Below are 18,135 nucleotides of genomic sequence, written 5' to 3' on the forward strand. Positions count from 1 at the left end.
CCTGGGTCCACCTCCTTGCTATGTACCTGAAGTGGTTAACAGTGTCTTCTGTTATTTATTCATGTGTCTTTATAATGTTCATATGCCTTTAAATGTTGTTACCAAGTCATGTGACCAGGGAAGGTGTCAGTGACCAGTTGACTTGTGTGGTGACCTATATGACCCCTACAAATTGCTCCCTTATAAACCAGGGGAGGAGCTAGCTAGCTCAGTCTAGAGTTGTTGCTGAGGAGCAGTACAGTCAAGACCTGATAGTGTCTGGTGTCCTGAGCGAGACCTAGGCCTAACCACGCAGCCGCGCTTCAATCACCAAGTCCCCCTTCAGGGGAACGTCAAAGCCTGGTAAGCAACCATAGGGGTGAAGTCTAGTCAGTCATAGTCAAGTTTATTAAGTCTGCTAAAGTCAGCGTGGGATTGCATAATTTAGCCCAAGTTCACTACAAGTCCCAGCGAGCCCGTAAGTCTCCTTAAGTCACTGATCATCTCCTTGGGCCTAACTGGGCCTTAAAGACTATAACACCTGTCTGCCTCAGTAAAGCTGCCGTTGTTACGTAACCTTGCATCGGAGTGATTATTTGCCCCGCGCCTGGCCCGGGAACCATTGGCCATACCTTGGGTAGTGTAGAGGATAACCACACCCTGGCGTCACGAACAAAAGGGGTTAATGCCATCTGCCCCTAGGGTGATAACATTTGCCCTTTCATCGCACCCTCACCACAATAGTAATTAAATCTTTTCAGCAGGTTCCCACAAAATGTTATGCTTATAGCTTGTTACCAAGGGTCACGACCTGCAGTTCAGCCTCAGCTTGCTGGTTGCACATGCTCCCTTGCAGCTCTAGGAGTTATAGAAGGGTGAGCTGTTTGTCTATGAAAAAGCAGATGATTACAATTAGGAACTAATGTGAGATATTCAGCAGTAAGGGAGCAAAATCAAATTGAAATTCAAGTGGAATTTTAGCTGTGGGAAACCCACTGTGGATATGCTACGTTGTGACCCCACCCTTAGGGGTTATCTGGAAATAGAAAAACAGAGCTAATTTCTTACAAAAACAGTGCCACACCTGTCCTTAGGTTGTGGGTGGTATTACAACTTGGCTCCATTAATTTCAATAAAACAGAGCTGCAATACCACACACAACCTGAGAGCAGATGTGGTGCTGTTCTTGGAAGAGGTGAGCTCTGTTTTTCTAACCCTGGATAACCCCTTTAATATTTTTTTTATATTTGCTTTACTGACTTCTACAAGTAAAATAAAATAAAAAAATACTCTTTGAGAAACCTAGTCCAAGAGTATTAAATCATTCAGTACTGCAGAAATGCAGATATAATGGAATCCAGTAGAACTTGAATCTTTGTCACTTCCACTGGTGAATCACCATCCCAGTTTCTAGGTGATTAAAAGTGAAGCAGATGGTATCCAGATGTGAGAGTGAGGATAAGAAAGCTGCACGTCTGGTTGGATGTCCTGCTCAATGTATCCTATCAGGTGTCCTGGAAGACAAGAGGGGATAAGATGTGTCTTCAGTGCAACATCTGCGGTAGTATGTATGCCTCTCATATGTACATACATACTTAACCCCTTAAGGACCAAGCCCATTTTCACTTTAAGGACCAGTGCATTTTTTGCACATCTGACCACTGTCACTTTAACCCCTTAAGGACTTAGCCCTTTTTCACCTTAAGGACTCGGCCGTTTTTTGCACATCTGACCACTGTCACTTTAAATATTAATAACTCTGGAATGCTTTTACTTATCATTCTGATTCCGAGATTGTTTTTTCGTGACATATTCTACTTTAACATAGTGGTAAAATTTTGTGGTAACTTGCATCCTTTCTTGGTGAAAATCCCCAAATTTGATGAAAAAAATGAAAATTTTGCATTTTTCTAACTTTGAAGCTCTCTGCTTGTAAGGAAAATGGATATTCAAAAAACATTTTTTTTGGTTCACATATACAATATGTCTACTTTATGTTTGCATCATAAAATTGACGTGTTTTTACTTTTGGAAGACACCAGAGGGCTTCAAAGTTCAGCAGCAATTTTCCAATTTTTCACAAAATTTTCAAACTCGATATTTTTCAGGGACCAGTTCAGTTATGAAGTGGATTTGAAGGGTCTTCATATTAGAAATACCCCATAAATTACCCCATTATGAAAACTACACCCCCCAAAGTATTCAAAATGACATTCAGTCAGCGTTTTAACCCTTTAGGTGTTTCACAGGAATAGCAGCAAAGTGAAGGAGAAAATTCAAAATCTTCATTTTTTACACTCACATGTTCTTGTAGACCCAATTTTTGAATTTTTGCAAGTGGTAAAAGGAGAAAATGTATACTTTTTTTTTGGATTCACATATACAATATGTCTACTTTATGATTGCATCATAAAATTGACTTGTTTTTACTTTTGGAAGACATCAGAGGGCTTCAAAGTTCAGCAGGAATTTAACAATTTTTCACAAAATTTTCAAACTCGCTATTTTTCATGGACCAGTTCAGGTTTGAAGTGAATTCGAAGGGTCTGCACCCCCAAAAGTATTCTAAATGACATTCAGTAAGTGTTTTAACACTTTAGGTGTTTCACAGGAAAAGCAGCAAAATGAAGGAGAAAATTCAAAATCTTCATTTTTTACACTTGCATGTTCTTGTAGACCCAATTTTTGAATTTTTACAAGATGTAAAAGGATAAAATGTATACTTGACTTTGTAGCCCAATTTCTCTCGAGTAAGCACATACCTCATATGTCTATGTAAAGTGTTCGGCGGGCGCAGTAGAGGGCTCAGAAGGGAAGGAGCGACAAGGGGATTTTGGAGAGAACATTTTTCTGAAATGGTTTTTGGGGAGCATGTCACCTTTAGGAAGCCCCTAGGGTGTCAAAACAGCAAAAAAAAAAAAATACATGGCATACCATTTTGGAAACTACACCCCTCGGGGAATGTTACATGGGATAAAGTGAGCCTTAATACCCCACAGGTGTTTCATGACTTTTGCAAATAAACCTAAAATGCTTGTTTTGCCAAAAATTTTACATTTTTAAAAAGGGTAAAAGCTGAAAATACCCGCCAAAACTTGAAGCCCAATTTCTCCCAATTTAGAAAACACCCCATATAGGGGTGAAAAGTGCTATGCTGGCGCACTACAGGTCTCAGAAGAGAAGGAGTCACATTTGGCTTTTTGGAAGCAAATTTTGCTCTGGGGACATGCTGCATTTAGGAAGCCCCTATGGTGCCAGGACAGCAAAAAAAAAATCCACATGGCATACTATTTTGGAAACAAGACCCCTCGGGGAACGTAACAAGAGGTTAAGTGAAATTTTATACCCCACAGGTGTTTCACGATTTTTTTATTTTTACCTAAAATGCTTGTTTTCCCAAAAATTTTACATTTTAAAAAAAGGGTAAAAGCAGAAAATACCCCCCAAAATTTGTAACACAATTTCTCCCGAGTACGGCGATACCCCATATGTGACCCTAAACTGTTGCCTTGAAATACGAAAGGGCTCCAAAGTGAGAGCGCCATGCGCATTTGAGGCCTAAATTAGGGACTTGCATAGGGGTGGACATAGGGGTATTCTACGCCAGTGATTCCCAAACAGGGTGGCTCCAGCTGTTGTAAAACTCCCAGCATGCCTAGACAGTCAGTGGCTATCTGGTAATACTGGGAGTTGTTGTTTTGCAACAGCTGGAGGCTCCGTTTTGGAAACAGTGGCGTACCAGACGTTTTTCATTTTTATTGGGGAGGGGAGGGGGGCTGTGTAGGGGTATATGTAGTGTTTTTTACTTTTTATTTTGTGTTAGTGTAGTGTTTTTAGGGTACAGTCACACGGGCGGGGGTTCACAGTAGTTTCTCACTGGCAGTTTGAGCTGCGGCAGAAAATTTGCCGCAGCTCAAACTTGTAGCCGGATACTTACTGTAAACCTCCACCCATGTGAGTGTACCCTGTACGTTCACATTGGGGAGGGGGGGGGGACATCCAGCTGTTGCAAAACTACAACTCCCAGCATGCGCTGACAGACTATACATGCTGAGAGTTTTAGTTTTCCAACAGCTGTAGGCACACTGGTTATGTATCACTGAGTTTGTGACCTAACTCAGTGTTTCACAACCAGTGGGCCTCCAGCTGTTGCAAAACTACAACTCTCAGCATGTACGGTGCATGCTGGGAGTTGTAGTTTGCAACAGCTGGAGGCACACCGGTCGTGAAACACAGAGTTAGCTAAAAGAAACTCTGAGTTTCACAACCAATGTGCCTTCAGCTGTTGCAAAACTACAACTCTCAGCAGTCACCGACAGCCAACGGGCATGCTGGGAGTTGTAGTTATGCAACCAGCAGATGCACCACTACAACTCCCAGCATGCGTTTTAGCTGTTTGTGCAAGCTGGGAGTTGTAGTTATACAACAGCTGAAGGTACACTTTTCCATGGAAAAAATGTGCCTCCAGCTGTTGCAAAACTATAGGTCCCAGCATGCCCATAAGGGAATGCTGGGAGTTGTGGTGGTCTGCCTCCTGCTGTTGCATAACTACAGCTCCCAGCATGCTGAGAGCTGTTGCTAAGCAACAGCAGGAGGCTGTCAATCACCTCCAACTGCTTTTCCATGCCACCGCACACAGGTCAGTCCCTCGTCGTCGCCGCCGCTCCTGGGGCCCCGATCCCAACAGGGACGCCAGGGATCGGGGTCCCCAGCTGCCGGGGTCCTCTTCCCGCACCCGATCACGTCCTCCGGAAAAGGGGCGGAGCAGGTTGCGGGAGTGACACCCGCAGCAGGTGCCCTGATTGGTCGGCCGGTAAACCGGCCGACGATTCAGGGCGATCGTGAGGTGGCACCAGTGCCACCTCACCCCTGCAGGCTATGGCTGTGAATTTTTTTTATTTGACTATGCTACAGGGGCTGTAAAGTTAGTGTTGTTCATAATATAGTGTCTGTACCTGTGTGTGATGGTTTTCTCACAATTCTTCTGTGATTTTCACCCCAATATTTATTTTTAACAGCAAAATGACTGTTGTCTCAGATTTTTCCCAGGTTGCAATGCGGCCGAGACCTGACTCACTAGTCAGCTGATGACAGGGAGCCTGTCTGCTTCAATGGGTGGAGGGATCAATCTGCAACTAATGCAACAGCGGTAGGCACCCTGAGTGAAAACCACAGGTCTTTTGAATGGATGCAGCTCATTTATGTTTCAATGGGTGGGGTGGCTGATGTGTGGGAGGGAGGAAAATGGAATTATGGGATTTGTAGTCAAAAAAAGAAAACGGAAACAGGAAATACCGGTTCACAAAAAGTGTTATGGTAATCTCACAACATAGCCATTTAGCCCCAAGACCAGCGCAAATACTTCCTAAGCATGTCCATTACTGTCTGCCAGGTACGTACTAAAATCACTTTATGGTGGAGAACCCCTCTAATAGCTCTAGGATGCTTTTACTTATGAATTTGATTCAGAGATTGTTTTTTCGTGACATATTCTACAGGGTGGGCCATTTATATGGATACTCCTTAATAAAATGGGAATGGTTGGTGATATTAATTTCCTGTTTGTGGCACATTGGTATATGTGAGGGGGGAAACTTTTCAAGATGGGTGGTGACCATGGTGGCCATTTTGAAGTCCTTTTTTCAATAGGAAGAGGGTCATGTGACACATCAAACTTATTGGGAATTTCACAAGAAAAACAATGATGTTTTTTTAACGTAACTTTATTCTTTCATGAGTAATTTACAAGTTTCTGACCACTTATAAAATGTGTTCAATGTGCTGCCCATTGTGTTGGATTGTCAATGCAACCCTCTTCTCCCACTCTTCACACACTGATAGCAACACTGCAGGAGGGGGGGGGGGGCGGGGAAGTATGTAGTGTGTGGTGCTTGTAAAAAGTGTACAACAGTAATAGAAAAAAAAAAAAAGCTGCGGCCCAAAAAAAAAAGGGGTGGCACACGCAGCTCCCTGAACCCCTAATAGGACCCTGGGGGACCTATTAGGGGGTCAGGGGCGGATTTTTTTTAATAAAAAAAAAGCTGCGGCCAAAAGAAAAACGGATGGCACATGCAGCTCCATGAACCCCTAACAGGACGCGGGGTCAGGGATCAGACCCTAATAGGACCCTTGGGAACCTATTAGGGAGTCGTGGGGGGGACTATTTTTTTTACTTTTTTTAAAAACTTTTTTAACTTTATTAACTCCTACCTGTCCCTGCAATCCGCTGTCCCTATTCTAAGGCTGGTGAGGGGGCTCCGGAGCTCCGAGGGGGGGATCCACGGTCTTCTCCTCACTGCTGCACCCGCTGACTGAACACAGAGAGCGGGTGCAGCAGTGGGAAGGGTCCTTTAACCCCTTCTCTGCCACACTGCTATTGGCTGGACGATCGCCAGCCAATAGTAGCGTTGCTGGGGAGGTGACTCTCCCCAGCAACGGCAGGTGATTGGCGGTGTATCGTACACCGCCGATCACCATCTAGTTCCGGGTCATCGGGTCGCCACTGACCCGAATGACCAGAATTACCGCAGATTGCCCGCGCAATTTCGCGGACGATCTGCGGCGAACGGCGACATGTGGGAGGTCCCGGGACCCCATCCGGCGTTTGCCTCAGACGCCTGCTGAACGATTTCAGCAGGCGTCCGGTTTCGCAATCCGCCCAGCGCGGCAGGATGCGGAATTCGCCAGGACGTATGAGTACGTGCCTGGTCCTTAAGACCCAGGGCGCAGGGACGTACTCATACGTGCCTGGTCCTTAAGGGGTTAACATAATGGTAAATTTTCGTCGGTACTTGCAACATTTCTTGGTGAAAAATTCCAAAATTTCATGAAAAATGTGAAAATTTTGCATATTTCAAATTTTGAAGCTCCCTCCTTCTCAGGAAAATTGACATACCAAATAAATTATATATTGATTCACATATACAATATGTCTACTTTATGTTGGCATCATAAAGTTGACATGTTTTTACTTTAGGAAGAGATCAGAGGGCTTCAAAGTTCAGCAGCAATTTTCCAATTTTCCACAAAATTTTCAAGATCTGAATTTTTCAGGGACCAGTTCAGTTTTTAAGTGGATTTGAGGGGCCTTCATATTAGAAATACCCCATAAATTACCCCATTATAAAAACTGCAACCCTCAAAGTACAGTGGTCCCCCAACATACGATGGTAATCCATTCCAAACGAACCATCGTTTGTTGAAACCATCGTATGTTGAGGGATCCGTGCAATGTAAAGTATAGGACGTAACACTCACCTGTCCCCGCCGCTCCGGACCCGTCACCGCTTGTCACCGCTGCCCTGGATGTCGCCTTCCATCGATGTCGCCGTGTCCCCGCTGCTCCGGCCATCTCTGCTTCCCGAGGATCCTCGCTCTCCGTCGCCGCCATCACGTCACTACGCACGCCGCTCCTATTGGATGACGGGATGGCATGCGTGGCGACGTGATGACGACGGAGGAGAGTGCCGGCAATGCAGGGGATCCTGAAGAGGACTCCAGAGCCCCGAGGACAGGTAAGAGACATCACCGGAGCACGTGGGGCACCGTAAATGGCTATCTGGCAGCAGCTGAAGCAGTCAGCGCTGCCGGATAGCCGTTTATGCGATGGCCCCGACATACAAAAGCATCGTATGTTGATGCTGCCTTCAACATGCGATGGCCTCTGAGAGGCCATCGCATGTTGAAATTATCGTATGTCGGGGCCGTTGTAGGTCGGGGGGTCACTGTATTCAAAATGACATTCAGAAAGTTTGTTAACCCTTTAGGTGTTTCACAGGAATAGCAGCAAAGTGAAGATGAAAATTCTAAATCTAAATTTTTTTTACTCTAACATGTTATTGTAGACCCAGTTTTTGAATTTTTACAAGGGGTAAAAGGAGAAAAGGCCCCCCAAAATTTGTAACCCAATTTCTCTCGAGTAAGAAAATACCTCATATGTGGATATAAAGTGCTCTGCGGGCGCAGTAAAGGGCTCAGAAGCGAAGGAGTGACAATGGGATTTTGGAAAGTGAATTTTACTGAAATGGTTTTTGGGGGGGCATGTCGCATTTAGGAAGCCCCTTTGGTGCCGTAATAGCAAAAAATAACCCACATGGCATACTATTTTGGAAACTACACCCCTCATGGCACGTAACAAGGGATACAGTGAGCCTTAACACCTTACAGGTGTTTGATGACTTTTGGGTAAAGTCGGATGTGTAAATGAAAATATTTTTTTTTCACTAAAATTCATTTTTTTCACCAAATTAACAAGTTTTACAAGAGGTAGTTGGAGAAAATGCCCCCCAAAAGTTGTAACCCCATTTCTTCTGAGTATGGAAATACCCCATGTGTGGAAATAAAGTGCTTTGTGAGCGCAATACAATGCACAGAAGAGAAAGAGCCACATAGGGGGGGGGGACCTCCAGCTGTTGAAAAACTACGACTACCAGCATGCCCTTTGGCTGGCTGTGCTTGCTGGGGGTTGTAGTTATACAACAGGTGGAGGCACAGTGGTTGCGAAACACTGAGTTAGGTAATAAACTCTGTGTTTTGCAACCAGTGTGCCTTCAGCTGTTGCAAAAACTACAACTCTCAGCATGCAGTGACAACTGAAGGGCATGCTGGGACTTGTAGTTATGCAACAGCTGAAGACATACTACTAACACTCCCAGCATGCCCTTTGGCTGTCCGTGCATGCTGGGGGTTGTAGTTATGCAACAGCTGGAGGCACACTGGTTGCAAAACACTGAGTTTGTTACTTAACTACTTTGCCTCCAGTTGTTGCAAAACTACAACTCCCAGCATGCCCAGACAGCCGAAGGACATGTTGGGAGTTGTAGTTATGCAACAATTGGAGGAAAGCAGTTTGGAGACCACTGTGTAGTGGTGTCCAAACTGCAGCCCTCCAGATTCCAGATGTTGCAAAACTTCAACTCCAAGCATGCCCAGACTGCCCTGGCATGCTGGGAGTTCTCGTTCTGCAACATCTGAAGGGCCAGATGTTACAGAACAACAACTCCCAGCATGCCTGGACTGTCTGGGCATGCTTGGAGTTGTAGTTTTGCAACATCTGGAAGGGCTATAGTTTGGTAGTTTAGTCCCTAACAGGTTAAAGGGGTACTCCGCCCACAGACATCTTATCCGGGACCCCCGCGATCTCTGTGCAGCACCCGTACTGTACCCAGCATTCTAAGCAGTATGTTTAGAAAGCTGGGTTTTTGTTGCAGGGGATGTGACGTTATGCCACGCCTCCTTGTGACATCACACCACGCCCCCTCCATTCCTGTCTATGGGAGGGGGCGTGACGGCAGTCACTCCCCCTCCCATAGAGATTATTGGAGGGGGCGTGGCGTGACATCACATCTCTGCCCGCTGAAATCCAGCGTTCTAAACATACTGTTTAGAGTTCCGGGTGCTGCGCGGAGAATGCAGGGGGGGGGGGTTCCTAGTGCCAGGACCCCTGCGATCAGACATCTTATCCCCTTTCCTTTAGATAGGGGATAAGATGTTGGTGGGCAGAGTATCCTTTCAACTGTTAGGTACTGAAAGTGTACCTGTAAGAAAAGTCAACTTTTGGCATCTCCTAGGGACATGTCAAACATTTTTATCAGTTGAGGTCTTAGTGTTCAGACCCCAACCAATCACTAGAATAAGGTGGAAGGGAAGGTCACAGCCCCTGAGAATTGTAGTCGGCTACCCATGTGCAAAACCCATGTTTACTCTCACTGCTCTGAGGAGGAGCACCTATGGAGCCAAAGTTTGGAACAAAGGTAAGTATGCATGCTTGGAATGTAGGATAAGTGTTAAACTGCTGCAATGTGAGTATTGTCCCTGCAGCCTTCTTTCAAGTTTTTGTTTACCCCTTTAATGCTGGCGACTTAATTCTTACCAAATAAGGTGATAGAAGGTGAGAAACTGAACTCTATGATATATAGGTTTATATGATTTGGAGCAGGAAATGAGAGGCATCTAGAGTTTAAGTAACACTCCACAACTTTTGTTCAATTGTATATAGATCGTAACATCACTATGACACGGGGGAAGGGATGAAGACTAGAGTTGGCACAGCATGGAGCGTTTCCCCTTAGTGACTAGACACCTGCATTCATTCTCTAATCTTTAGTCAATCAGTGAGAGCTGGAATACATTATATCTGTACTGTTTATTAGGAATGATGATATAGTAAAGCCAATAAAGGTAAAGATAAGATTTTACTTATAGTGTAAAACAGTATGTCCAGGGGGTAAAGCCAATGCAGAGTGTGTTAACCAGCGTAACATGTAGCTCCTCTAGACTATATGGGTAGTAGATTAAATTCATTCTTCATCGCTCTGTCAGGCTCAATATGGCTTCTGTCTGCCATGTTTTCATAATCTTTTGTCATCCAAATACTCCAATTAACTGCTATGTGTAAGGATGGATCCGTGCCTTTGTATCGCCAACCATGCACTCAGTACACATTAACCTTTGGGAGCCTGCAAAATAATGAGTTACTGCTCTTTGGCAGAAATCAGATTTCCTCCACATATGTCGCCTTGGCCAAGCCAGTGTGCATATTGTGAATACAGCAATGAGCATGTGTAATGCCGGCTGTCCTCTGACACATTAACACCGGCTATGGAGAGCAGCTCTGCTTTATATTGGGATCACACATATAACTCCTCAGGTAATAGTTTATGAGCTCTGCCTTTCTTCAGGTGTAACTGTCATTTTAGGAAACTTATGACACTTCATAGTGATCGCCAAAAAGAAGGGGAGGAAGCACTCTATAGAGCACTGTGGTGTGGAGAGTAGGGGTTAGGGGGGCACATAACTTGTTGCTATGTTCACACACTGTTTTTTGAGCAGTAGTTTTACAAGATTAAAAAAAAAAATATCTATTTTTATTTAATTAATTTTAAATTAATAACATTTTTTTAACAACATTTTAGGCCATTTCTTCAGCCATATTCGTAGCTGTATTTATGGGCTTTAACAAAAGCAAAACAGCTATTTTCATTTGGGACATATTTTGGGCCATGTATGACCCAAAATAAAGGCCAAAATGCTGCTGTACTGTTAATGCTAAGTTCACATGTACATGTTTTCAATAGACTTTAATGAAACAGATCATTAGGCCTGTGTTCACACAGTGTAATATGAAAGCAGAAATAATTATGTAAAATAGATATAAAAAAGCAGTATTGTGTTCCATTAAAGTCTATGGAAAAGCAGCCATCAGTGCACACTATGCATAAAAAACTGCATTCATTTTTTAATTATAACTTACAGCAGGTTTTGTTTTGTTTTTCTTCTATATAATATGTGTATCGACGGTCTCTTTTTCATAGACCAGTGTTTCCCTTTCCCTTCTGCTGTCCAGGCTTGCTGGGAGTTGTAGTTTTGCAACAGCTGACGGCGCCCTGTTTGGGAAACACTGGCATAGTCGTTAAAGGAGTACTCTAGTGCAGTAAGGTTATATTCAGATGGTGGAATGTCTGCATGGTAACTTTCCGTGCTGACATTCCACAGACTAGGGAGCACCAGCGGAATCCGCAAAACTATTGAACAGGTTCAATGTTTTTGCGGTCGTCGCAATCAGGATTTATTCCGGCAGATGTTGCTGCAGCGGAATCTCTGCCATGTGAACAAAGCAGCAGAATCCCATGAATCCCGTGAACATAGCCTAACATTTATCCCTTATCCAAAGGATAGAGGATAAGTGTCAGATCGCGGAGGGTCCGACTACTGGGACCTCCTGCAATCTCGTACACTGTACCCCGGCTCTCCCCTGGAAAGGATTGTGTCGACCCCTACCCAAAGCAGCAGCTGACATGCCCCTCCATGTATCTCTGTATCTCCGGCTCTCCCGTAGAGATACATGGTGGGCGCGTGTCAGTCACCACTTCGTGTGGGGGTCAACACATTCAGTAACAGAGGAAAGCCGATGTGCAGTGCAGGAGTTTGCGGGGGGTCCCAGCGGTCAGATCCCCCACAATCTAAAACTTATCCCCTGTCCTTTGAATAGGGAAAAGGTTTTAGTGTAGCACATTGCTCCTTAATGAAACACATTATGTTTCATTAAGGTTTGTATACTTATGTTACATTATACACTGTGTGAACATAGCCTTAGATTTACAAAAAAAACACTGCCCATTTAATGTTTTTTACTGCTTTTTTTTCATCATACACTGTGTATAAAAATGACATCTGTAGAATTAATGTTTAAAACATAGGCTGTTTTGTGGGCCATTTTACAGCTGTTTTACAGGTTTGTTTAAAAAAACAAAAAGGCCCAAAATACTATAGCAATATTGTCACAAACTATGTGCCCATGTGTGCCAAGCTGGAACTGGTTTGTTCAAGTTGCTTTCGGAAACGGCAGACTTTGTTGTCCACCTTCCCATCTAAGGGTATGTTCATCTAAGGCGGAATATCCAAGCAGAATACGGTGGAAATATTAAGCTCAGAAATAATGTTGCAGCAGAGTCCCATTGTTTTCAATAGGATTCTGCTCCACCATGCATAACTGTCAATTCTTTCTGTAGAATCTGTTTAGAAATGCATTGCCATCTATGGAGACGGCGTATTTAGGTTCAGTCCTAGCGCCGGGATTTTCTCCCGACACCTGCAACCTGAAGAATGTCCGGCAGGATATTTTCCAGGCGCACATTCCGCCATGTGAACATACCCTCAGGGGGACAACAAGTTCCCCTGTTCCAGAAGGCAAGAGAGAGATGGGTGGCATGACCACACACACACAAAATATTGTGCCAGGATTTAATGTGGTATTTGTACATGACAATGTTGACGACTGTGTTGTTCATTAGCCACGCCAAAGAGAACCTGACCGGTCCTGAAATGATGTCATACGCACAATGACACAAAGAGTGCAATGTCCATGGCCTAACCTCCCAGCTGGACGGTGCAGACTGAACTTCTCAGGAGCCATCATGGCCACAGTCGAGTCAGCAAAGTGAATATGGTCAGACGAAACGCTGTGCACCCTGACAAAGGGCGGACTGAATGAAGCGTGTCCAGCACTCAGCACTGTAAACAAATTAAAGGACTCCTTTCAGACGATTGCCCTCTTTACTAAGATTTCTTTCTTGTATCTTCTTTTTTTTTGTATTTTCACAGACAATTAGTTCACATAGAGAACGAGATTGGAATTGAAGTCTATGCCGAATCCCTGAATAAAACACTACCTTGGAATCGGGGTATGAATCAGAAAGTGAATGATAAATGCTTTGAGTGATGTAATTTATTACCTGGGGGAGCTGGGGAAGCATGCGGAGAGCAATGAATGAGGTGGATGTATCTTATGTAAGCGACACACAATGTGTGCTTTATCTGACATGGACCATGCCTTAAGAGATCTATTTCGCTATTACAGAGACACATTTAGAACAGAAGGCACAGCACAGTGGGCGTAAATTAATGTTCCTCATATTTGTGCATGGGGAGCCTTGGAATGAAAGGCAATGAGGTAGTCTGCCAGTATTTTATTTTTAACCATACTTTGCTCTTATGAACGGACATATTCAATCCGTACAAGGCTTTCAGTGAGGAGGGTTTTTTTATATAGTATTTTTATATAATTTATAAATGCAAATAAAATAAAAAATTGGCTATGAGAGGACAATATTTCCCCCAGATTTCATGTAACAATGTGTTTGGAAAGTGCAATTTAAATGCAGTTCTGTACATGGTTGGAGAGAAAGACACCTGCGCACCTTATAAAGAGGAAATGATTACTCCACCCTGGGTTATTTACCATCCAAATGTAATATACTATAAGGTTCTGTTCACACGGCAGAACTTTCGCTTGCGGAATTCCGCCTCAAATTAAATCCCTTAGACTTCTATGGGATTCCTCACTCCCATTCACACTTCTGAATTTCCGCAAGCGGAAATTCAGAAGTGTGACTGGGAGTGCGGAATCCCATAGAAGTCTGGGGCTTAAATTTGAGGCAGAATTCCGCAAGTGGAGATTCTGCCGTGTGAACAGACCCTAATTGTATGAGCAACATCTCTGCATAAATCGTAGAGACGCTTTGGTGGGCATCTCAGTTTTTCTTTACAAGAGGTCGATACGTGACTGCTGCAACCAATCACTGGCCTCAGCAGTCACATGTCGGTAGTATGACTGATGAGGCCTCTAGTGGGCTCCAGCGATCACATGATGACTGCTAATAAACAAAGACCAGGGTGCCTACCAGAGATTCCACACTGGATCACTGCATGATCTGAAGGGTGAAGAAATATTTTTATCATGACATTTGAGCCACTTATTAAAATTTTATCAAAAAGTTTTATAAATGTATCCTGTCCTGTGGATAGGGGATAACTATGTGATCACGGGGGTCTGACCACTGAGGGTCCTTTGACTCATGTGATGTGCACCTCTGCTCCATTCATTCACTGTGCTGGATATAGCCAAGTACAGAGTTTTGACTGTTTCTATGGCTTCCATAGAGAACGAATGAATGAAGCTCCATTCTAAGAGAAGACTCGGGTCCCTATTCTCGAGATTGCATGGGGCCCCTACAGTTGGACCCCCTACAGTCAGACAGTTTTTTACTATCCTGTGGATCTGGTGTAACTTTGCACGTTGGGAAAACCCCTTTAAATCATTGATATAAAATAAGATATTTCAGATGACGATGATAAAGTTATACCCTATGTAGTTATATAGTATAGTACACATTGATAAAGGAATAAAATAAAAATAGTAAATAAAGTCAGAACATGGTATTAGGCTCAGTTTGTGCCAGAGTCAAGGCTCACATTTACATGATAGATAAAAATCTCCTCCAACAACCAGCAGGATAAAATCAAGCGCTGAGACCAGGATAAAATTAGGGATATTTATTACCCACAATGCAACGCGTTTCGCGGGAGTTCCGCTTCTTCAGGCATGATGCCTGGAGAAGCGGAACTCCAGCGAAATGCGTTGCATTGTGGGTAATAAATATCCTTCATTTTATCCTGGTCTCAGCGCTTGATTTTATCCTGCTGGTTGTTGGAGGAGATTTTTATCTATCGTGTTCACGTGAGCCTGGAGCAGCTGCAGAGACCTCTATCCTTATCACCTTTATCCATTGCTGTACTTGGATCGAGTACAACATTATCTGGTAAGCACAGTTCACATTGTGCGTTAGTGCCTCTTGACTGAAGCTATTACACTACTGAGCGCATCCTGTTGTCTTTTTGTCTTTATGGCTCACATTCGACATTTATGCTGGTTCTTCTTTTGGATGTATACCAGTGAATCTTGGTAGGCCCCTATTGACCTATATAATATAGTGGGGTTTGTCATGATTCAGGGTTTGATATTTTTGACAACATGAACCGAGCATTTCAACTGTTAAAAAATACCAGAAACCCTGAGGGAAAGGCCGTTACACAAGTGTAAATAGAGCGATGTGCCCTTCCATTTACTTTAGTATAGTTAAGAAGTCCAATTTCTCATGAAGCCAATTCAACACAATATCACAACATTCTATCGAAAATCTTTATTCACATAACATTCCCTGTTTGTCCTCACCTAGACCAACACAATATATACAACTCCTTTTTCAGTGAAAGGCTGGTTATCTCACACTATACATCTCTGAATACATTGGGGGAGATTTATCAAAACTTGTGTAAAGAAAAAATTGCCCAGTGGCCCATAGCAACCAATCAGATCGCTTCTTTCATTTTGTAGAGGCCTTGTTAAAAATTAAAGAAGCGATCTGATTGGTTGCTATGGGCAACTGGGCAACTTTTCCTTTACACAAGTTCTGCTAAATCTCCCCCACTGAGTTTAAAAAGTTGAGAAAGGACATGTCCATAAATAATAATAAAATAAAAAACACAAAAATACACTGTTTAATGTATTTATTCTAAAGCTCCTGTAAAATACATGTATAAGATTTTATATTTTCCCCCCAAAAAAATACCTAGCGTTGAAATGGGTTTTTAATTGAACCTTTTTCAGATTTGTCTTATTATTAAGCATCCATGGATCAGGTTCCTGTTGTTTCCTCCTCATTCTGTAAAAGAGTCTTAGATTTGGAGGAAGAAATTGAGAATATGTTATGAATGTTTAGCTTTGAAGAACTACAGAGAAGAAAGGGCTGGAGACATGAAGGACCATTTAGAGAAGCTCTGGTAGATGGAAGCAGGGTGCAGAAGGTGTCCCGTGTTTGGAGCAGAAATCCAATCAGCCACAGGTCTCCCAGCACCTGCCTGCCGAGTATATGTCCTGAGGGTGTTCCGTTCTCTGTGTATTCTGTTCTCTGTATAGTGGAGAAATCCTGCCAATATCCTCTTGCGAGGAATAATCGTGTTGTGTCTGCTAACACCATACGCATATTATGAACCATAAAGTCATAGTTTGAAGTCAGAATTATCTTGCAAAATGCCATTTCCATAAGCTTTATGTCATTTGGCAAACACAACATATTGACTTGCTCCCACTTTCAGCCAGAAAAGGGAAGGGTGTGTTATCCTCGGCTTCCATGTCGGTGCCTACATCCTGTTCATGCATTGACAGTCTTTTATATTTTTTTTAAGACTAGCCTTTCAACATCTGCTCTTTAAACTTGACATTTTATACAGTAACATTTACATTTTCAGTTCAAATACATTACTGCCTTGTCTGTTTTTCGTCATCTCCCTATGGCAGCCTTGCGTTATACATTAGTCGGCTTTTTTTCCGAGCTGGTAAATTCTCATTGATTGAAAGCATACCAGCCCTTAGGATAAGTTGCCCTGTGTGTTTACGTAACAAAAATCACTATTTCTGGTCATTAGATAACTTGTATATGGCATTTTCAGCAGATTTCTGCTCTGCAGGCTTCATCTGTAGACTTCAGTTATCCCTGAGCTGGGGTATCCTGAACTTTTGTGTCTCTATACACAGTCCTTACATAGTCCATTAGCAGCATGGAAGGCATGATAAAGCAGTATTAAGCAGTGTAAAATATGCTTAATGTCCTTGAATTTCCTACTAAGAGAATTGTCCCTTTACTGCCTCTCTGCAACTCTAAGATTTGTGTGTTTCCCTTGCACCCTGCCCCCCCCCCTCCAACCCCCACACCATAGACTAGTATTGATTGCAGTTTAATCCCAGGACAATGACAGCGGGACGAACACAGGACAAAACTAAGACGATTTTTCAGAATGGATGACACTTTGGCAGGAGAGGCCCAACATTAAGTCTGCTAGTCCCCACCATAAGGTTTACTGTTTGATCATGATCTACTATTTGGCCATTGGTGCTCTAGAGGACTACTTTCTCCTGCAAATATGTGTGGTAATGGTATTTGGTACAGATTTCAGGCTCTATTAGTGAGATTAGGGGAAACTGTACAATAGTGGAAAATTCTGAACTGAGACCATATTAGACAAGGCCGATGTGGTGTGCAAATTCCCCTTCGCAAATCCAAAATCATTTTCCAAAAATGACATGCAGAAATCAGGCCATGCTTTATATTTCCACATAGTGCTCATTCTTACGTGGAATGTATGCAATAAATGGTGAAAATCTGTGACAATACGCACGTGTCATATGTGTTTATTGAAGATTTGCCATGGATTTCCAGCAAGATCTGTTGCAGAAAATAGTTCATTTACAGGACTTATTTTTCCCTGCTGGCCATAGATACTCTGTAGTGCTGCGTCTACACATCGGCGTGTTATTACAGGCTGCTCATCTACTGAGCATATCAAGAAAAAAAGACTACAAACCGCCATTTGCCAGATGAGAGCTTTACATAGTCTTTCGGGCTCCATTAAACCAGAACCAAAATTTCATCTGAAGCAGTAAACTCTCAGGGCATTTTTTTTTTTTCTAAATCTATCATGTATTGTTCCAAAAGCAAATAGATCTATGTAGAAAGGCTTTGGAATACATTCTGTTTATTGTCCTGTATGTTTTCTTAGACGGTTGTTCTGATGCATCTACCTAAACATTGCAGCTATACTGAGGTTAACGTTACCTCCTGTAATCCCTTTCCTGGTGGAGAGCCATATAGTAGCACTGGTTATGCCGGAGCTTTGTTTTTGTTGCTTACATTGCTCTTATAAAAATGATTTCTCCAGTGCAAAATACACTTTAACAAGTCCTAACATTTACTTGGGACTACAATAGAGAGAGAACATTTACAGCATACATTGCACCAAAAGCTTTGTCTGTAAACCTGT

At 43.0% G+C, this 18,135-nt stretch overlaps 1 protein-coding gene across 10 annotated transcripts in view; it reads left to right on the forward strand.

Moving 5' to 3' along the window:
* WDPCP (WD repeat containing planar cell polarity effector) overlaps positions 1-18,135 on the forward strand; it is a 361,777-nt gene that overhangs the window by 340,474 nt on the left and 3,168 nt on the right. For 2 of the 10 annotated variants that reach the window (XM_056567997.1, XM_056567998.1), the window contains exons 14-15: positions 13,081-13,160; positions 13,337-13,686. The exons of 1 other annotated variant lie outside the window; for it this stretch is intronic. In XM_056567997.1, the coding sequence (XP_056423972.1) occupies positions 13,081-13,160; positions 13,337-13,428 (172 nt within the window). In that variant the 3' untranslated portion in view covers positions 13,429-13,686. 7 more of the 10 variants (XM_056567991.1, XM_056567989.1, XR_008891607.1 and 4 more) reach the window with 6 other exon arrangements.

The sequence above is a fragment of the Hyla sarda genome, chromosome 3 (genome assembly GCF_029499605.1).
Source record: "Hyla sarda isolate aHylSar1 chromosome 3, aHylSar1.hap1, whole genome shotgun sequence".
Taxonomy (NCBI): Eukaryota; Metazoa; Chordata; class Amphibia; order Anura; family Hylidae; genus Hyla; species Hyla sarda.